General features: G+C 41.6%; 4 protein-coding genes across 10 annotated transcripts; 3 read left to right on the plus strand and 1 right to left on the minus strand.

Moving 5' to 3' along the window:
- The first annotated feature begins 45 nt into the window (after positions 1-45).
- alpha-PheRS (phenylalanine--tRNA ligase alpha subunit) lies at positions 46-5,467 on the plus strand. Of its 4 annotated transcripts, XM_076540440.1 has the most exons (10): positions 48-455; positions 689-1,029; positions 1,098-1,319; positions 1,405-1,520; positions 1,583-1,767; positions 1,831-2,192; positions 2,267-2,368; positions 4,610-4,682; positions 4,769-4,975; positions 5,055-5,467. In XM_076540440.1, exons 1-10 carry the CDS (start codon positions 315-317, stop codon positions 5,163-5,165), a joined length of 1,860 nt encoding a protein of 619 aa, XP_076396555.1. In that variant the 5' UTR covers positions 48-314; the 3' UTR covers positions 5,166-5,467. The 4 variants fall into 4 exon arrangements, with proteins under 4 accessions (XP_012140939.2, XP_076396555.1, XP_003703578.2 ...); XM_012285549.2 differs by lacking the exons at positions 4,610-4,682; positions 4,769-4,975; positions 5,055-5,467 and adding an exon at positions 2,546-3,196 and having other exon boundaries at positions 46-134; positions 283-455; XM_012285548.2 differs by lacking the exons at positions 4,610-4,682; positions 4,769-4,975; positions 5,055-5,467 and adding an exon at positions 2,546-3,196 and having other exon boundaries at positions 51-188; positions 283-455.
- LOC143265896 (malate dehydrogenase) lies at positions 3,298-4,370 on the plus strand. Its single transcript, XM_076540487.1, has 2 exons — positions 3,298-3,944; positions 4,055-4,370. Exons 1-2 carry the CDS (start codon positions 3,701-3,703, stop codon positions 4,234-4,236), a joined length of 426 nt encoding a protein of 141 aa, XP_076396602.1. The 5' UTR covers positions 3,298-3,700; the 3' UTR covers positions 4,237-4,370.
- Positions 5,186-9,155, minus strand: lovit (loss of visual transmission). Of its 3 annotated transcripts, none has more exons than XM_012285554.2 (9): positions 8,437-9,155; positions 8,103-8,365; positions 7,750-8,022; positions 7,320-7,570; positions 7,036-7,161; positions 6,653-6,946; positions 6,440-6,585; positions 6,182-6,317; positions 5,186-5,988 (listed from the first exon to the last, which is right to left on the minus strand). In XM_012285554.2, exons 1-9 carry the CDS (start codon positions 8,634-8,636, stop codon positions 5,758-5,760), a joined length of 1,920 nt encoding a protein of 639 aa, XP_012140944.2. In that variant the 5' UTR covers positions 8,637-9,155; the 3' UTR covers positions 5,186-5,757. The 3 variants fall into 3 exon arrangements, with proteins under 3 accessions (XP_012140944.2, XP_012140943.2, XP_003703543.2); XM_012285553.2 differs by having other exon boundaries at positions 6,182-6,356; positions 8,437-9,048; XM_003703495.3 differs by having other exon boundaries at positions 6,182-6,356; positions 6,440-6,570; positions 8,437-9,013.
- Positions 9,156-11,691: 2,536 nt separating this feature from the next.
- Positions 11,692-20,637, plus strand: LOC100875344 (synaptic vesicle glycoprotein 2B). Of its 2 annotated transcripts, none has more exons than XM_076540448.1 (11): positions 11,692-11,907; positions 15,971-16,021; positions 16,327-16,488; positions 17,212-17,374; positions 17,445-17,566; positions 17,640-17,878; positions 17,940-18,266; positions 18,337-18,481; positions 18,562-18,721; positions 19,190-19,317; positions 19,411-20,637. In XM_076540448.1, the coding sequence occupies exons 1-11, from the start codon at positions 11,889-11,891 to the stop codon at positions 19,476-19,478; spliced, it is 1,584 nt and encodes a 527-aa protein (XP_076396563.1). In that variant the 5' UTR covers positions 11,692-11,888; the 3' UTR covers positions 19,479-20,637. The 2 variants fall into 2 exon arrangements, with proteins under 2 accessions (XP_076396563.1, XP_003703576.1); XM_003703528.3 differs by lacking the exon at positions 11,692-11,907 and adding an exon at positions 14,364-14,648.
- Positions 20,638-20,762: the final 125 nt, after the last annotated feature.

Below are 20,762 nucleotides of genomic sequence, written 5' to 3' on the forward strand. Positions count from 1 at the left end.
TTTGCTCAAAATCTATTTGTATATATATATATATGTGTATATGCATTAAATGCATACAGGCGCGTGTATGTGTGCGACTTAGTTACCTGGATAGGATTGACATACATCTCACAGAAGCATTTCAATATTTTACTGTAATAGTATCATATAGTTGTTTTACATGCCGTTGAAATTAGTAATCAAGAACTGTAATCATTCTGATACATATTAAATGATAAAAAAGAAATATGATATAAGGCATTTGTAATTTATTCTCGCCGGTGTTCACATGGTTTTTTACAGGTTGTGTTACTATAAAATAAATCATTTCAAATATGACGAAAGAATTGACTGATAAAATATTGGATTATTTAGACGAGTACGGGGAAGTGAATTCTCTAGATTTAGCAGATATTTTTAAAGAAAACCATCAAAAAATTGTTGGAGCTATTAAAAGTCTGGAAACAGTTGGTGATGTAAGTTCAATAAAACAAGGATCTTATAACTGTACAATGCTTTTGGATTATGTGATATTATTAAATTATATAAGTATTTCTATTAACATTATTCTAATTACAAATGTATGATCAGATGAAACCATTTCATCCTCTACATAACCCTAAAAATTCTATTCATATTTGTTCGATCACTGTTCGTTTTAGAAAAAAATTACGTAAATTATTTGTAAACGTTATCACAATGTTCCCAGTTAATCACAACTAAACAGACCAGCGATAGAAAGTGGGAATTGACATCGGAGGGCCAACATATAATAAATCATGGAAGTCACGAAGCAGCAGTTTATAATGCAATTCCTAATGAGGGAATACCTCAGTCCGATATCATGCAGTTAGTACCGTTTGCAAAAATTGGATTTTCTAAAGCTTTATCCGCCGGTTGGATACAAATTGATAAATCCAGTGGTACATCTATAGTAAGGAAGAAGGTATCTTCTATAACGGACGTTACACAAAATGATTTGAAGAGTCTCTCTAATCTGAGCGATCGCCTCAGAAATGACTACAAAAGAAGGAAACTTATTCAAGAGACGTAAGTTGGGCATAATATGAATATATATTGATTATATTACATACAAATAAGCGATTGTTTATTAACAGAGTTATTAAATCCGTGCAACTGGGTAAAGGTCAAAACTTTTCAAGAAAAGTTGAAAAACTGGAAACAGAATTGACTGCTGATTTATTAGCGAACGGCGCTTGGAAAGACAAAAAGTTCAAACCATACAATTTTTCGGCTCTTGGTGCTGCTTTAGAAGTAGGTCACTTGCATCCTCTGTTAAAAGTCAGAAGCGAATTTAAAAAGATTTTCCTCGAGATGGGGTATGCAGGAGAAAACATATTATTGGCTAAATCATTCTAACATTTAATATTCGTCTTATTTACATTGTCATTCTCTCTTTGCTAGATTTACCGAAATGCCAACGAATAATTTTGTGGAGAGTTCGTTTTGGAACTTTGACGCTTTATTTCAACCTCAGCAACATCCAGCGAGGGACGCGCACGATACCTTTTTCATATCTGGTAAATTTATTGACAATTTCATTGAAAATTACGAATGTAACGGATAAATATTTTTGTCGTAGAACCGTCTCATAGTAAGAATTTTCCAATGGAATATCTGGAGAAGGTAAAAAAAGTTCACAGCGAAGGAGGGTATGGCTCTTTAGGCTATTGCTACGATTGGAAAATAGAAGAAGCAGAAAAAAATGTTCTTCGTACCCATACGACCGCTGTTAGTGCTCGTATGCTTTACAAGCTTATGCAGCAGGTAATCGGATGAAAAATTTCATAATAGTATCATCAACAATGAAATTGTGTAACTATATTTCAGGGTGACTTTATCCCGGTAAAATACTTCAGTATCGATCGAGTATTCCGTAATGAAACCTTGGATGCTACGCATCTGGCAGAGTTCCATCAAATCGAAGGTGTAATCGCTGATTATAATCTCACGTTAGGTGATTTAATAGGAATTTTGTATGAATTTTTTAAGAAACTTGGTATTACACAGCTTCGATTCAAACCAGCGTATAATCCGTACACCGAGCCGAGTATGGAAATTTTTTGTTACCACGATGGCTTGAATAAATGGATAGAAATTGGTAATAGTGGAATGTTCAGACCAGAAATGTTATTACCAATGGGGATTCCTGAAAACGTTAACGTAATTGCGTGGGGATTGTCGTTAGAAAGGTATATCAATTGAAAAGGGTTTTCGCATCGTATAAATCCTATTGATTAATAATACGAATATTCTACTTTTATAGGCCAACTATGATTAAGTATGGATTAAACAATATACGAGACTTAGTTGGACCAAAAGTGGATCTGGAAATGGTTTATAACAATCCTATTTGTCGATTAAACAAGTAAATATTTTTCTAAACATTCTTAAAGTATTTTTGTAAGTAACTAGGACGTTGGAACGAAAAAAGTGCACGTCTTAATTTATGAATATGTTATACACGTTCTGATATATTCGAGCCCTTCGTTCGTATAATTTATGTAAACGATTAAATAAGATAAATAAAACATTCTTCTGGCAGGATTAGACATGTTCCTATCGAAGAAAAGGAGCTCGAAGATAGAAATCAACGATCAAACAAGCGTGAAAATAAACGTTGCGCGATTAGATGTTCAGAAAAAATGGAAAAAGAAAAGCTCATTCTGTTTTGCGATCCGAAGCATCCGATTAAATGTATCGAATCTTTGTTCCGTTTCATAAAACCTTATATCGATATTTTGGTAACATCGCACGTTCATTCCAGCGTTGAACAATTTTCAAACGATTTATTAACATTTTGCTCGGAATATCGAGATTCGAACGAGAGCGCAGTAATTCGTTTAACAATAATATGGAAAGCAATCGGAATTGATCCAATAATGCATTTGTCGGGTACGCATCATATAAGGGGCGAAGTGAACATAGCACGATATATTAATCGTCTGATCGAAAACGCTTATCCATACGTATTACCCTACGAGAGTAAAGGCGCGTTATACGCGAATCAAATCGATCATTACTTGGAAAAGATTCACGGCACGTTGCACGCGAACGCGTGTCACGATATACGTAAAAAGTCACGCTACGTAATGGGCGAGAATATATCCATCGTGGACATTATTTTGGAAACACTCGAAAGATCTAAACTGCACGATCATGAATAATGTAAAAATAAAACTTTATAGCAACGTAATGACCTATATTTTTAAAACCGTACATCCGTTACATACCAACAGCAGCCTTAATCATAATATAGGATCGATCAATTTATTCTTTCGAAAATTCTTTTCAAGTCTTTTGAAAGTCCCGTTCTCGAACAATTTTCAACATTCGAATTCGTTCGCATGTTCTTCGAAAACGGCACTACTAGCGCCATCCAACGATCAGATGTAGAACTATCGAGATAGAAAATAATCAACGACTCAAAGTTTTGTATTCGAAAGCGAAGAAAGGTGGATTTTATGGGAAAAAAAAAAAAAGTTTTTGAATATCGCAATTCACACTTACTGTACAACTATTCTTTCTACTCGATCGTGATAATTTTCTTCTTTGATAGTTTCGCGCGTTGTCATTAGATGGCGGTAAAGATGCCGTTTTCAGAAAGCGTCTCTGTTTTGAACATTGAACATACGTTTAACTTCGGACGAATGAAATTCTGAAGGAAACGGATGAAAAGATAAACGACGGTACTGTCTCGATGGATTCAAGGAAAAACGAAAGTATAAATGGTGGTGTAGACGATACAAAGGACGTTTTAAAGATCGTAGTTACCGATGGAACGACAGAACTCGCGCTCACCTTTCTCTACAGAATATTGTACGACAATGTCTTTGGAGAAAATCAATTAGTCTTTATTAGCATTTTCGAGTTCCAGGACAAAGCGTTGTTTTTGGAGAGCGTCGAGATCGAGCTTACGTCTTTTAGTCCTAATCTTCTGCAAGGTAAAAATCTCTTTTAGCAATTTGTGAATCCTCTTTATATCGTATAATTGGTATATATCGAGGATCGAAAGTATCGGAGATTCTAGGTTTTTTTACGATCGCTACGATAGGTATCAGTTATGGCCACGATCCTTCCGTTCAATTCAAGGATGCCGATGTCGTAGTTTGCATCGGCCGTGCGAGAGAATACGAATTTACCGAAGACGAATATTGGGATCCGTTTTTCAAGGACTACATTCTCACCTCGAAATATTACGTACTAATATTTGAATCGATTCGATTATTTTCATAAGTAACGAACATGTCCGAGTCTCGATTCGAAGAACTTTTCGTTGTTCCTGTCAGGGTGAAGCGATCGAAAATTATGCGAAAAAGGACGCGAGAATCATCGTGATCGGAAGCACCGCCGCTACCATTATATCCAGATACGTGAAATCTATCCCTTCCAGTCACATAACTGCGCTATCGATGTTCAATTTCAATATCGCCACAGCTTACGTACGTTGCTGTTTCTTATTGTATTTATTATTTAGCGAGAAAAATTTGTCCAACATCGAGAAATTGTATTCGCTTCAGATCGCTGCTCGAGCAAAATGTCTTCCGTCAGAGATAAAAAACGTGATTATATGGGGCACAAATAACAGATGCAATTTTCCCGATTGTAGATACATGTTCTTCACGGATCGAAGAAAATTGAACACAGGTTTGGAAGTGTGGCTAAAGAATATTCTTCCACAGGTAGAAATCCCTTTTTCACCTTACCCTCTATCACTCTCCCATAGCGTCGAGAGTTCTAGTCGCGAATAAAATTTTTCTTTTTATAGCACACGCAAAATATTAACAGCAGACCTTACCGCGTGAAATCGATGGCTTACGGATTAGCTGAACATTGTAGAATTTTGTGGAACGGTAGCCCAACAAACGAATGGACCTGTATGACGGTTTTATCCGATCATTCATACGGTATACGTTCCGATATATTCTTCTCGTTCCCGGTGCTTTGCAAAAATCGAACTTACGAAATTGTACAGGTACGGAAACTTATGATCGCGAGCTCTTCCCTCAAATTGTTCGACATAAAAAATATAAAAGATAACCTATTCGTTTCAGGATCTTGTCAACGACGAGTACATTAAGAAATATATCAAGGCCATGAGCAAATTAATTGCCAGAGAAGTTTACTTTGCACTTACGATCTGTAATTTAAAAAGGGAAAATTGAAATTCGTTCGTTTAACCGCATTACGTTATTTACGTATCTTTATTACCATTTTTACACGTTACATTTATTTACAGATTTCCTTTTACTACGCGTAACCGCTGCAACTCGACGATGTGTCTGGTAAAGATACGCGGAGCCATTATTTGTGCATCGTAACGTACCGATAAGGCGTAACATTTAAATAACGTTTCCACGAAATAACAAATAGTCGAACTTCCGCAAACTTCTTCTAAAACTAGTAAAGAAAATCTTGTCGTTTGTAAAATAACGTAAAAGTGAATAAACTCTGCTTGTCCTATGAATTCTAAGCGGTGTTGAATTTATTTGGGATAATATTCTCTTCTATTTTTCCTCTGTACGTACATACATACGTAGAGAGGAATCCAAGATATAGGAAAGAATCGAGAGTAGCAGAAAACTACTAGCAGATTTATTCGGAATTTTCTCGAATATTTCATATAAAATCTAAAAGGTGGGTAAAATGTCGATCGAAAATCGATTGGCGAACACTTACCGCGAGATAAATAATTTTAGTCGGATGAAAGGGATGAAAGGGATTTGGATAGAAAGAGCGAGAGGACAGCGAGGAAAGTCATAGATCCAAATACATGACTTGGGTGGCAGAAACGGCTCCGCAGGCGGCGAGGGTGCTCGCCACGCAGACCACCGCCGTAGTGGTTCCGGATTGGCTGACGATTGTTCCTAAACAGCAGGAGAGGAGAAATTGGGCTAGAAATACCATGGAAGAGACGATCGCCACGTCGGTGCCAAGACCACGAACGCCTCCGCTTTGAACGGCTTCGCCTTCCGCTGTCACCTCGAACTGCAAATCGTCGACTAATTCGATTTTCTCGTTCGTTCTACGTTCCACGTTAATCGCGTTACGTTATCCTATTTTATCGAATTACCGACACCGCTAAACGAAAATATCCCGAGTCGGGATACGCGGCGAGTAACGAAGGAATTTTCTTCGGTTTTCTGACGGAGGTAAATCGTGATCAGGGAATATTACTCACCGTCGACGAGGCATGATAATGGGCGACCAACAAATAGGGCATGGTGAACAACGTCGAATACATAACACCCGCGGTCCAAGAGAATATAATCACTCCCAACGGATGCTTCGTCAACGCCATCATCATCATTCCGGCACTGTAGAATAATAGTCCGCAAATGTAAACCTTTCGAGCTCTGTAAAAGATCGGTGGAGAGAATGGTCGCGTTGGAGCGATGGGAAAACTAACGATAAATAAAACGGTAGCAAACGTTCTTACTTGTAACGTTCTATCAACTTCTCGATAATCAACGAATAACACGAGCAAGAAAGGGAGTACATAGACATTCCCCAACATCCGAATCGAACGCCGCTTTCGTACAGTTCTCGTTCTTTGCTGCCGTCCGGTGCCTGTAAAATTACTGACTAAATAGTATACTATTAATTAATTAACGAATTAATTAGTAACGAGAAGGAACGAATTGGTTCGAACCTGTGGATTACCACCGTAAACGGCTTCTCCGACAAAATCGGTGAAGTAAAGGGAATAACATACGTGGGCCATCCAGCAGAACAAATTCGTCAGGCATACCATACGAAGACTATGCGGCATATACACGATAGAAAGAAGATATTCCCTTAAAGTAGCTTTCGGATTCGCCTCTGTATCTTTGTCGAAAGCGGGTTGAACGTGACCAGTTTCTATCGTCGTTTCGTTCGGCACGGTAGCTACCTGATCACTCCGCTTTTCCGGCTCTCGCACCGGAAGAGGTTTAAGAACAAATTCCTGTTAAACGTTATATACTTTCTATACTATAGATCGCATCACAGTTTCATCCTCGTCACGCCACACGGTAACCGATACGTTCGACTTACGTCTCTTCGCGCTACGGAATCTCGATCGTTGTCTACCGTTCCGTAGTACGCGCATTCGTCCGTCGCGATTCGCTCGTACTCCTTTTGTTCGTCGCCGGTTTCGTCGCCGGTTCCTTCGCCAGACTTCTGAACAACGTTAACAAATCTTCGGAGAAAGTTAACAGATTTCCTATTTCGTTTTACTCGAAATAACACTTTATCTCTTTATTCTCTAGCCGATATAAGTCCTAAATCTCTAAGTTCTAGTATCTACGAAGCTAACGAAATATCGACGCGCATCGAACCTTCTGTTCCTGGAGCTGTTGATACTCGTCTCTTTCCAGTAGTTCCAAGGGGATCTCCTTGAAACTGGTGATCGTACAGGAGACACAAATTACGAAGATGATCGTGATCAACGTGAACGTGGCATGGAGGTGTCCACCCAGCATAACGCCTATCGTTGTGGCATCCCAATTAATACCACCTAATCCGTAGCCCATAAACCCACCTAAGCCAGCCATTATGGTGAACGTACTTAAACCTCTGGCATGATCCTCTGCAAACGTTATATTTCTATTCTTTCTTTTACGAATCGGTTCGAAAGTATACTTAATTAATTAATTTAAGTCTGCTCTCAAGTAGTTTCGAAACGGTTGAGAAAAGTGATTCGCGAAGGTAAATCGAGTCGTTGGAGAGAGATAGAGAGATAGAGAGATAGAGAGAGAGTTTGCTTGCCTGGTGTGGTGACGTCGAGTAAGTAGGCTCTGGCCGGGCTTTGACACGCGTCCGCGTCGAAATCGAGGAGAACCGTGCCTAAAATCGTGAAGAAGATTCCCCAAGAGTGCGAGGGAGCAGCACCGGAACGAGTATGTTTCGTCGACTCCTCTTTCGATTGTTTCGCCGTTGTTCGATGGCCAAGCGGAACGGTATAGTTGTCGCGAGTCGACGTCGACGGCGTATCGCCGAAAGCGTAACCCATGTCTTCGCCGTTCGGAACCAGTATCAACCCTTCGAAAAGGTCCAACGAACTTAGATACTTGGCAGAACTTTTCGAACGATTACCGTACGATCAGCTAGTTTCTTCTCACCGATCAACACTCCGATCGCTAACAATAGAATGAACGGTCTCCTTCTTCCGTATTTCGATCGGCACCTGTCGCTCAAACTTCCCAAAATTGGCGTGACAAAGAATCCGATCAACGGGCTGAGAGCCCAAACGAGAGTCATGTGTTGATGATCCACGCCAATTTTTAACAACGTCGGTGAAACGAACGCTGTTTCCGCCGCGTAAGAGAATTCGATTCCCATCACAGCCGCGGACACGCGTACCAATTCTCCTCTAGTCTTTTTTCTAAAAATCGACACGAGTTCGGTACGGTTTAGTAGCAAGTCGGCTATAAACTCTTTTACGCGAAATTCTACCTATAAACGTGAGCATAATCGTCCAAACTCCTCTCGAGCTTCGGCGGTCCACGAAGATGATTGATAACTCCTCCGACACCTTGGTCGAACGGTATCCCGTTCTTCCATTCCTTCCACACTTCCCATTTCTCTTTGATCTTGTCGCGAACATCGTGCACCCTTCCAGCGAAACCCTCGTACTCGTGCAATTTGTCCACCATCGTCGAAGCTTAGGGATCTAAGCCTAATCCCGAGCGAAACTCGCGATCGTCGTCGCGTCAAGCCCATGCATCGATTTTCAGCGAACCCTTTCGATTCGTAGATCGTTCCTACTTTTCGCTAGTTTTCTCTTTTATCGGTATTTTCCCTATTTCCCCCTATATATTCCTTCCGAAGGAACGGTATCTACGAGTAGCGTACGGTGAACGAGTCGTACGCGCGTTTATATTCGTCCATCGCGGTGGTTGGATCGACTCTGAGAGCCGCGAGGGATGGTTTCGCGCGGCGGCCGCGTAACTCGGGGGTGTGTGCTTAGTCGACGAGACACGGGACTCGACTGACGACGAACGAACTCGTGACCGATCGACGAGGGCGGTGCGGTTTATCGCGCGCTTTTTAACCTCCTATCTTTCGACGCACGCCACACCCGATCGACGAAACGAACTAATATTTATCGGTTATATACTAATAGTTATCGGTTAGTCGCTCGTTACCGTCGTCGATCGGCTCTCTTTCCTTTCGCGAGGAATCGTTGACCGATAAAAATTTAATCGGATAATTTAGTAATAATTTCTCTCGTCGAGATCGATCAAGAGCCACTCAGCTCGTATCACCGAATTCGCGCGCCGTACGTACGCGAGACTCTCCGACACTCGAGACTCGATTCGATTATTTTTCGATACCCCTTCATTTTTATCTCGTTATCTATCAAGTACGGACATGTACGTAGAATTCATATTCGCCGATAATCATTTTCTCGACGCTCTCGTACGCGACAATAGATTCCTGTGTTTACGTATAAATAGGTTTCTTCTTAAAAGCGCAAGCATAGCTATGCTATTTGAACGAGCGCAGCATGTTTCAGTAAACGAAGCTTTTCAACCGAGCTTTTCCCACTGCTCGTAGATGTAATTTCCGCCGCGGAAATTGCACTTTGTCCATTCTCTCGTACTCCTTTCGAAGCGGATTTTCAATTTCATTTAACACCGTTCGCGTTCGGAGAAAGATTTTACTCGGAGCTTGCGAACAGCTTGCTTTCCGGATTTTCCCCACGAAATTTCGATCGAGCGTTCAACAATTCTATCGCGGAGAGTCGTCGCGAATATCGCTAAAGACGCTGTCCTCGAGAAAATCTTCATTTTTATTCGATCGATACGTCATTATTGCAGCGGTGACTGTTTGCTCGTAAGCGAACCTAACCGTGTTGGAAAACGCTAGCCTTTCTTCCACGTATCATATCGGTTCGAAGAAGCACGATAGAGAGAGAGAGAGAGAGAGAGAGAACGGTATCGCGAACGTATCGAACCGTGGCATTAAGAGACAAGGAAGTCCTAGAAAATAGGTCTTGTCGCGTACGGTGGCCTTGCTCACAGCTTCGCTTTTGTCGAAGCTTACGTTAGCGAAACGCATCGATCGATCATTCGTATTTTCGATGCACGATTCGTTCGTTCTGGATTTATCGCTGTTACCGATTACCGCGCCCGAAAGAAGAGAACAATTGGACAAATTATTAGATGTTAGTTCATTAATATACGTCGGTATCGCTATATCGTTGCTAGAGAGCGGAACAATCGATGACGATCGATGCCGTCTTATTGAAGATGCACGCAAATGTCGCTTTAATTCTTACGAACATGCGCCGATCGCGATCCGCCGTTACGTAATCGGACTCGCGTATATTTTATCCGTACGGCAATAATAAAAAATGAGCGTTCGCGTACCGAATCTCGCCGGAGTTTTAAAAGCAATATTACTTTTACGAGTAATTTTCGATAATTACGATATAGAATTTCCCGGTAGAATAGCAATATAACGAAGGCGAAGCATCTTTCTTTTTCGATCCGATTATCGAGCTTCGCTAAGACCGCGATAACAACGAAAATAACCAACAATCGAAATTGGGAAAATAATTGAATTCCCTTCCGGAGGTAAACAACTCGCCTACTATCTATTCAGCTTTCTCGAAATAATAAAATACCGATCGATTCGAACGTTGATCCCTATTGGATCGCGCGTATCCTCCTTTACTTTCTTATACTTTCCTTTGCCGTCGTTTATCTTAGAGAATGTGTCCGCCTAAGAAACGTCCGTTCGTTTCAATTTTCTTGCCGATAAAAGTTGTCGTGTTTCGGCATTACGATACGACGTTTGTTTCGAAATTGAAAAATACTAGGTAAAACGACGCGACGGATCGTATCTCTTATTCGTACGTTGATAGTTCTCTAAAACGAGAATCGTATCGTCTGTCGGAGTACAGAATACAATCCTGAATGTTCGGTATGCCCGTATGTTCGGTAGAAATTCTCGAAAATTTCTAGTTTCTAGAAAATAGCTATACGAAAGCGTACGAAAGAGTGTGGAAGAGCACAAAAGAGAGGAAAGAATTGGAACTGTTGTACGCACCAAGGCGAATTAATCGATCGTTCTTTGTTAATTAAATTTGAAGAAGGGGGGATGGGAAGACTCTACCCCGAGAAGAAAGAGAGTAAACCGTTGTCGTTATCGTTGTTGTTGTCGGTAATAATTGTCACCGTCACCGTCTTCTCGTCTTTCTCGTCCCTAACGCGCTCGTTTGTCCACTTAACCCTGTGATAATTGCTACAATTGACAGAATTATGTCGCGTAACAATTGCTTCGGAAGAGAAAATAGGAACGGGACGATCGTTAATTAGTCGATCATTAAAATATGTATGCGCGCAATATTTTTTTTCTTTCATTATTATTTAAGGTTGCTAGGTGAAAACGCGTGCAAAGGAATTGTTTCGGAGCGGACACTTTTACTCGAAATCTTTTCAAATTCTGATTGAAAATTTCTGAAATCTATTTTCGGAAACTTTCGGACACTTTCGGAAGGATATAAGAATGGTCCGATGGTTGTTTGCTGCTTCGAAACGGAAGATGGAAGAGGATGCTCCGAACGAAGAAAGAAGAGAAAAATATCTGTCCTCTGTTCGTTCGAGCAGCTCGATCAGCTTCTGTGTCGATAGCCGATAGCGAGCGAAGAAAAAGCTCGCGATAGTTTTCGTAGTTGTATCGACGGCACCCGCGAACAAAGAGCTCCCCGACGACCAATTTCACGCGCGATGCTTTCCTAAATTTTCCATTAGAATTTTTATTTCGAGTTTTCGATCGACTCTTGGACCCTGCTGCCGCCTGCTACGTCGATCTGCCGATCATTCGAAAAGATGGACGTTCGCGCGGCAACCTAACGTTCTTTGCCAATTCGGAGCACGAGCTTTCGGAATCGACCTCGAATGGACATCGAAAATCGAGGTAAATTTCATTTCCTACCATATCGGCCTGCTTTATTCGCCAGCCTGATACTTGTGGAAAAATTCCTTTTTTCAAATTTTCCAATTTCCGAATTCCTAATTGCAACGTTTATCCTTGGTGCAATTAAACGTATCGTATCGAAACTTTGAATAAACGAGAACGATTAATCGAGTGTTCAACCTTCGATAGTTATCAAAGCTCCTGAACAGATTGAACAATTTGTCATTTACGAATCAATTAAGGATTTATATTGGGACCAGAGCAATCTCTGATGTGCACGTATGCGCGTATCGCGGGAAAGTCACGGCATAGATCGCGAAAAGTTCGTCTTATCCGTGAACGGCGTACGATGCGCGATATCTTGCTAATTTTCGGATTATTATAGGACGTTATTAACGCGTAAATATTGGGAAAGAAATAATAAACCGTTTATCGGAGTAACGATATGCCAGTCGAGTACATAGTCACGATACAGATAACGGAACGTAGACAGATATTGAAACGTGCGATTCGAAATTTCAGTATTTCAGAACATTATTAGCAAATTGCGATCTACGCTCGATCGATTGGCTAATTGTTTTTCGTCGCGAACGATTATTACCGATAACCCGGTGAGTGTCCCGAGTATCGATCCGCTTCGAGCTAGGTGACCACTTTATGAACTATCCTACGAACGAATAAATAACAAGCAGCATTTTTTCTCGGGAAAATAAAGGAATTACCGTGCGATGCGATTGGCATTTAGCCAGCCACAACCGCGAGCGAGCGAACTAGAATAAACAGACTCGAAACGATGCGATACGATGGCTGTTATCGGCAGACAGCCTGTTACTTTCTGTTCCGTCGATCGATCTTCGTTACGAATCGACGTTAAGATTTTTACATCGAGGCAACAACTAAAAAACTATTTGCCGGTGAAATTTTCGCCAACGAATTCAGTTAGAAATTCGCGCTCGACAAAAATCGAAGATAACAATGGCTGTTTTAATGCGAAAATAATCCAGCCGACTAGCGCGACACGCGCGGATTAAAAGAATCGGCGTGATCGATTATTCGTTCGCAAAAAAAGAACGAAACCCGGAGGATTAACTCGTTTATTTTCTGAACTTTGCTATGTATATTCTTTGAACGTTAACGAGACGGTAAATTTATCTTTATCGTGGTAATCCATGGATTTGCAGGGATGAAAATAACCGATCGATCTCCGAACGGTGTCGAAATAATGTCTCGGTTACTTTCCAAATAAATCGAAATGAATCGAAATAAATCGAAATAGATCGAAATAAATGTTTGTTCTTTGTCACCGCTTATTTTCGAAGGAATAACCTCCCCGTTCGAGGAAAAACAGTTTCCTCCTGTTCTTGACATCGTTTCAGTTCAGCCGACTCGCGGGCAAAAATAGTTAGGCCCGAAACAAAGCGTACGACGAATGCACTTCGCGGGACAAACATTGAAAAATTCCCGCTACGTATTCGCGATGGGTCTTCTTTAAATCCATCAGGAAAATATCGTAGATAAACGCGCGTACGGATCGAATCGTCGAAGAAATCGAAACAATGCTGAAATTGCGAATTATTTCCAAGGTCGCTTCGAAACGAAAGCGAAATTGTCGATAGTTATTCCGTCGTTTAAAACACATCGAGCGTTCATTACGCCCTCGTTATTTATTTACGAATCGTGTACGTACGCGTGCATATACGTACGAATAAATAAGAGGCGTATTTTATTCGACGAATCTATGTATCTTTGAAAACCGTGGTGCACGGTTTTCGGCTTAATTGCTCTTATCAGAATTGATAAGGCACACACTCGTAACCTGAAGTGCTTCCTCTAATTACCCTCGTTTAACTACGACTCGCGTATTCGCGAAACGTTTATTTCGATAATCAGATTTATCTTTCCCGAAATACCTATTTTATTCGTCGCGTTATTCTCGTTTGACGAGCGTTTCGCTTTGAATCGTGTCGGTAACCGATTCGAACGCGATGCGTCACGCGTCGTCGGATAAGATTCTGTCCTTTCCTGAACACGCGTTATCTTCGATGTAGTCGCATCCGCGTTGCGAAACTTTCCGAAACTCAGCATCTCGCGGTAACTTTCCAATTTTTAGCCTAAGAATATAGATTTAGGTGCGCTTAGAGAGACGAAGCAAGAAATTCTTCTCGATCTTCCAGTCGGTTCCGACTCGAACGTTCCGCGAATTCGTCCTACAATCGGAAACGTTCGATGAATCGGAAACGATTAGGAAGCTCGAAAGTAACTTTCTCGAGAGCTTCCGCGTTTCTTCTCGACTATATAGTAGCTTTGCATCTCGTACGATTCGGCAAAATTTAGTCGAGATTAAAGGTAGGTAAACTACCGCGGTAACTAGTGTCTAGCGAAGTTGGCGTTAATCGGTGGTACAGCGGACCAGATAAGGAGGCAGAGTCTCGAAGAAGGGCAAATTCGTAGTGGCGCGATCACTCGGCTCTGGTTAGACTCGGTTAGACGAACTCGCGTCGCGGCGAGCGAAAGAGGCTCGGACGTACGACGGCGAACGGAGCAAGGTCGCGCGACGCGGCCCGACGCGAACCGACGCGAACCGACGCGAACGGACGCGAGCGAACGCGAACGGACGAGGCGAGACGGAACGATGCGTTAGTTTTGCGCGCGTACGATGTCGGGCGATATCGCTCGATTGGAGAGCGAGCCAGCTGCGTCCGAGCCGCTAGTCGCGTCGAATGCTGCCTACAACTTCCAAGGTAATCTCGTCCTTTTGTCTAATTTTCTCTTACGCTTACTTTCTTCTTTCCCTCTCTTTCGCTCTCTTTCGCTCTCTTTCGGTTAGTCAACGCCGTTCAATCTCGCCGCGCTGATCTCAACGTTATCGAACCCGTCGCGAGTACGTTAACCCGTCGCCAAATTACGTACCGTCAACTGTATCGAGATATTTACCGATACTTATTCTTAACGAGTTACCAAATCGTTTTATCTAACGTTGCAAGCGCGGAGACGTTCGTTTATTCGCCGATCGAAATAATAACGCGTTTCGAAAGTACGAGCAGTACCGAGCGGTAACAGTGCCAAGAAATTTGTCGCGGTCGAAACTTTGTCGAACCGGCAGCGAGGAAGGCTTATCCGAGAAAATGGTATACGCGATTAATCGAAAAGTTGATGTCAGCGTGTCGAGATTGGAGGCAGAAAAGTTCGAACCTGACGTCAGCTTCGATTCGAATAAAAAAAGAATATCGCTTCCTTTCTGTTTTTAAAAAAACGAACGCGACAAACTTGCGTGGATATAAGCATAATCGGTTACGAAGTTAAAAACGCGTTATATTATTATTAAATTAATCCGATAAGGGAGAGCCGAAAGAGGCGTATCGATAGGCGTATCGATGGGTAGCTGGAAACGATCGAAAAGCGAAACGAAATCGTGGAAATCGGTTCGACGAATTATATCGTATCGTATCGTATCGTATAGAAATAAAAGGCGAAAAGCGAAGAGAAACAGTGACGGATCAAAGTCCTTCCGATGCGAAAACGAAACGTTTCTACGGAACGGTTTTCTTTGGAAATTTTCTTTTGGAAAAAGTCGATTGTCATCTATCGAAAGTCGAATCGCGAGTCGAATCGCGAGTCGAAGAAATTTCAAATAAATTCGGAAAAAGTTGGAGAAAATCGAAAGGACAACGATAGGAAAGATACAAAGTTTATCGAAAGGTGTAGTTTACCGCGTGACGGAACACAGAACAAAGAAACGCTCCGAATCGGTGCGGAGCAACAACAGGTTAAAGTACAACGTTCGGATTTCTGAAGAAGCAAAAGTCTCGACAAGAGATTCTCGCGAATCGCTTTTGCCGCCGTCCAATCGGTACGAATGTTTTTACTCTCGAAATAAAAGCTACCGCGAGAATCGCCGCGTTCGACTTTCGTCTCGGCCTGTACAGTTACGGCTTCTCTCTTTTTCTTTTGCTCCCTCCTCTTTCTTTGCTCCCATTCTCTTCTTTATTTCTCTCGATCTTTCCGTCTTTCTTTCTTTCCTACATACGTGTCTAGTTAACCACGTGTTTTCTCGTGTTCGCAGCCAGCAAACAAACGGCGGAAAGCGTCGTCCAAGATGCCGTCGATCAAACAGGTATTTTTCATTTTTTTTCTATTTTCCTTGAACCAAAATCACGATTAAGGACGAACGAGTGGTTCGCGATTTATTTCCTTTTTTCCCTTTCGGTACTTCCAACATCGAAACGCGATCAAATCTAATGCACGAATAACAAACGTGTTTGCGTTAGATTCCGCTAAACGTTTCTTATCTTCGATGAAAATCTTCCGATGCGCCACGAACGTTGAATTGTCCTTCCTTAAATTTACGCGACGTAATCCGTAGTAATTACGTAGCCGGAAGATCGATTATTTATCCGAATATCGAATAAATTCCCACAGGATTTGGCAAGTTTAACCTTAAGATTATGGCCGTCTGCAGTTTGATATTCATGAACGTGGCCTTCAGCATAACCAGCATCGGATTCGTAATACCATCGGCAGCGTGCGACTTTAAAATGACCACCGTGGACAAGGGCTGCCTTAGCGCTGCCCCCATGTTAGGTGAGTTATTTTCCATTATTTTTAGAAATTATTTTACCTTCGTAACCGTTTCGTCGACGCGTTCCTTCGATAGCGGGTAAAATACCTGTTCCTTTCGAGTTGTGCAAACTATGAATTATTTCGCGTTCGCGGTTGGCTTTCTCTACGCGTGCTTCGACTGCTCGACGATTGATGCTCGTTTCGAATCAGAAGGAAAGCTACTCTGACATTTCTGCGAATCTCTATTACCGAATTCTTCTCGGATTCCCTTCTCCGTACAACGTGTCTCGGTCGAACTTCCAGTCGTTTTAAAACTTTTACACTCTACACGACTACGACTTTTCGTCCTAGAGACGAAATCTCGAACGTATAAAGATGAATATATTTTCGCAGAAATTGTTCGCGATACTCGAACAATTAATAGAAGCTGCTCGAGAGAGAATTACCGAGAAGAGAATATTCCGTTCGGAAGACGAGTCGTTGAAGGTATTAAAGGTGTTAAAGGATTATTGCAAGTGTCAGAGGCTCGAACGCGAATAATTAAACCTCGCGGAGGCTTTTCATTATGTCGGAACGTGACACGTACCCCCTCTGCCCTCTTCGTTCGCATTTCTGCATAAACACCATCGAACGGTATTTAATATGTTTCAACGACTCAAGCGACTCCCATCGGCCGTTTCGTATCGATGAAAAACGAATTGTACGTAAAGCGAAAAGGTGTTTTTTTTTTTTTTTATTTAACAGGTATGCTGGCCGGCTCGTATATTTGGGGCTGCTACGCGGCCATAAAAGGACGCAGAATGTCCTTGTTGGTCGCGTTGTTTCTTCACGGAATCTCCGAATTGTTGGCATCGATCGTACCGCTTTATTGGGTCTTTTTGTTTTTAAAATTCCTAAGCGGCGCAGCGTGAGTTCGATCGTTACTCTACTCTAATTCGGTATTTATCGATAAGTAAAATCGATAAGTTCTTTTTCAGAATGAACGGACAATCCGCTGTCGTTTTCCTCTATCTGGGTGAATTTCAGCCGACAAAGTATCGCGACAGAATGCTGTCGTGGATGGAAATGGCTTGGGTGATGGGTATGATCATCTTGGCAGGTAATCTTTTCGACCTTTTCGCGATACCGAATCAACGTATCGTTACTCGAATATAACGATCTGGAAATTTCAGGCGTCGGTTGGATCGTGATCCCGATGGACGTAAACGTGGAAGGCGCCGGTTTCTTTTTACACTCGTGGAATCTTTTCGTCTTTATATGCTCCCTTCCGGCGTTATTTACCGGAACGTGGTTATTATTTTTCCCCGAAACGCCCAAGTACCTCGCTGAAACCGGTTACAACGTGCAAATGCTGCAAGTTTTAATGAGAATGTACGCGGAGAATACCGGACAACCCGCGAAAGAATACAAGGTGAGCGTGTCTCTTCTATTTCGTCTATCGGTATTCTCTACGATCATTATTCCTTTTCTAGACGAAGCTTCGAAATTCTGGCAACAACAATTTGAACGAACTGGTCCACCGCATTATGCAGACGAACGAGAAGGAGGAAGCGACGGAGAAATCGTTCGATTCGATGATAAAAGACATATACGCGAAAACGGTGATGATACTGAAGCCACCGTATCTCTGTAGAACCATCGTGGTATGTCTGATCGCTTGTTTCGTCACGTCCGCTTATTACACGCTAACTCTGTGGCTGCCGGAGCTGTTTCACAGATACGCGGACTTCCAACAGGCATATCCTAACCGGACAGCCAGCGTTTGCACCTTAAAGATCTCGATAAATCACACGGATTCGGTAAGCGTGCTCGAGAACGACCGTTTCACAAATTTTTCTTTATTCTGATTTTCTTCGATCTCGTCGTCAGCAAAGGATAGACGACCCGTTCGGTTGCAACTCGAGAGTACAAACGAGCGTGTTCCTTCACACTTTCATCTTGGGAGCATCTTGCATTCCAACCGGTCTGATAATGCCTTTTCTGGTCAATTACATGGGATACAAATTCCTCTTGGGTACGTGTACACCGGCATACGTATGTATATACAGACGAAAGGTATCGCCGTTTAATAATTTATTCTTCCGGATGTTTCAGTGATCACGGCTTTTATACCCGGTGTCGTGGCAGCTTGTCTCTTCCTGGTGCAAACTTCCACGCAAAATTTGATCCTCTCTTGCGCCTACGAATCCGTCACGTCCGTTTGCCTCAGCGTCGTCTACTGCCTTCTAGTCGATCTTTATCCGACGCATTTACGGTAATCCATTACGTAGCTCAACGTGCACAGCGTACATATGTACATCGTATTCTTCGATCGCGCTAAATTTTTTCTTTCGAGTTACGTAAATTATGCTATCTTTACCAGCATTTAATCAAAACTATCAGAATTTTTGAAAGCAATTAGATATAGAAAGAAAACGATAACAATCGTTCGATTTATTTTTAACGACACTCGAATAATTTCTTTCTTTCTTTCTTTCTTCAATTTCTTTGATTCTTCTCTTTGTCTTTTTTCCGTTTAATTTCCACGTGCCAGCTCGTTAGATACGACCAGGTGTTTATCGATCGATCTCGTTATCGATCGACATAAATATCCGCATTGACCGGTTATTATCTCGTCTACGGTTATTTATATCTTGTTGTTAGTCGAAAGAAAAATTGCGCGAATCGATCGATTCGTGTACCTTTATCTCGTTTCGCCTCTGTTACTTAATTCTTCTTTCAGAGCAATGGCTTCCGGTTTATCGGCGTTCATAAGTCGAATCGGTGCTATAAGCGGTACCTTGATGATCGGTTACTTGATCGACGATTACTGTACATTGGTGATCGTCATCGTTGCCGCTCAGCTATTTTGTACGTATTCGAAATCGCAACACCGATCTACTCGAAAATCGAGTTATTTAAGATAACGGGGACGAAAACTATTTTTATGAACGTGTGTTTCAGTGAGCGGTCTACTCGCCCTCTTTACTCCGTCTCGAAAAAAACCAAAACTGAACATCGAGAAATCTTAACGAACGTGGAACGATCCTATAAAAGGCGACGTAATCGAAAAGGAAACGAAGAAAAATTGTTGAATTTTACGCGAGTGTTTGGCTCGATCGAACTCCGACAACCCGTAGGTACTTACTTACTCGCGGACTCTTCGAAACGAGTATCTACTTAAACAACTTTATTACGTTAAACCGAAACTATTTTAATCGATCTTAGCCGCAGTATTCCATGTTCAGTTTGTCAACGTTGACTCGCTAAAATTCCAAATTTATACTTTCTTTTTTTTTTCCTTCGAATATTCGAACGTTTCGATCGGCGTGAAAGGTTATTTATTTTACTCGAAACGAATCTTCGATCTCTTCTCTCGTATCGGACAAGCGAGTTTACGAGTATCGAATAAATTTATTTATAATTAGACGAATCTCAGCGAAATCGTAGCAGTTATCGAACGATAAAGCGTAATTATAAATTTACTCTTAAGCGACGAAGCGTAATCATATTCGAAACGCACAAAATTCTCGCGAATAGTCTGAATCGTCGAATCAGGCCTTGATCGCATTAATCGGGAGAGATTAATCGTACAAGTATTTTTCTATCTTTTCGCATAAGATACTATATTCGTGTAAGAATACTCGACGAATGTGTTCTTCATGAACGAGATACCCTCAAGATAGCAGAGTAATATACGTGTTAGTACTTAATCGAACGAAGAGCAGACAAGCGAGAAGAAAAATGCTCAATTAAGTTCGTATCTAAGCGAAATCCAACGATCTCTCGAATATCGACGCGTCGATCATTGTACAGGCGAATTTCGCTCGAATCGAACGATTAAGCGAACAAACAAAGGATATTCGAAGATAGTCTATTTGAACGTAGTCGAGCGTTTAAAAAGGAAGCTTAAATCGAAGATCGATATTTGTGTGCCTTATATTTTAGTATCGACGCGTCCTCTGGCCACCGATAGATAGTAAATTTGTTCGTTCGAAAATCGCGAAATTTCGAACGACGTCCCAATGTTGCGCGCATGGCCATTTCCATCCTGGAATTTCAATGCCTTTTACTATACGAATGTATACATAATATGTATGCGCGATTATGCGCGGCGTACTAGCTAACCTCGTGTCCACCGTACCTATCTAGCGAACGCATTAAACATCTTCTGCATTTCCACACCTTTTACGCTTCTAGCCTATTTTTCTATTTTACCAGATCTTTTTATATCGTGGACTGTTTACATGCTGGCCACTGAACGATACAATAAAACGCGTGTTCGCATCGAACCGTTGAATCGCGACGTCTTTTAT

This window comes from Megachile rotundata, chromosome 15, assembly GCF_050947335.1.
Source record: "Megachile rotundata isolate GNS110a chromosome 15, iyMegRotu1, whole genome shotgun sequence".
Lineage (NCBI taxonomy): Eukaryota > Metazoa > Arthropoda > Insecta > Hymenoptera > Megachilidae > Megachile > Megachile rotundata.

Coding starts and splice junctions, on each gene's coding strand:
- LOC100875344 (XM_003703528.3), top strand. CDS start 14,564: ATGTCGGGCGATATCGCTCGATTGGAGAGCGAGCCAGCTGCGTCCGAG. Junction 17,567..17,639: donor GGGTATGATCATCTTGGCAG/GTAATCTTTTCG, acceptor TGGAAATTTCAG/GCGTCGGTTGGATCGTGATC. Junction 18,267..18,336: donor CGATAAATCACACGGATTCG/GTAAGCGTGCTC, acceptor TCTCGTCGTCAG/CAAAGGATAGACGACCCGTT.
- LOC143265896 (XM_076540487.1), top strand. CDS start 3,701: ATGGATTCAAGGAAAAACGAAAGTATAAATGGTGGTGTAGACGATACA. Junction 3,945..4,054: donor TAGTCCTAATCTTCTGCAAG/GTAAAAATCTCT, acceptor TCGCTACGATAG/GTATCAGTTATGGCCACGAT.
- lovit (XM_012285553.2), bottom strand. CDS start 8,636: ATGGTGGACAAATTGCACGAGTACGAGGGTTTCGCTGGAAGGGTGCAC. Junction 8,023..8,102: donor AGCGATCGGAGTGTTGATCG/GTGAGAAGAAAC, acceptor ACCTTTTCGAAG/GGTTGATACTGGTTCCGAAC. Junction 6,357..6,439: donor AAGTTGATAGAACGTTACAA/GTAAGAACGTTT, acceptor GATCTTTTACAG/AGCTCGAAAGGTTTACATTT.
- alpha-PheRS (XM_012285549.2), top strand. CDS start 315: ATGACGAAAGAATTGACTGATAAAATATTGGATTATTTAGACGAGTAC. Junction 1,768..1,830: donor TTTACAAGCTTATGCAGCAG/GTAATCGGATGA, acceptor ACTATATTTCAG/GGTGACTTTATCCCGGTAAA. Junction 2,193..2,266: donor TGGGGATTGTCGTTAGAAAG/GTATATCAATTG, acceptor CTACTTTTATAG/GCCAACTATGATTAAGTATG.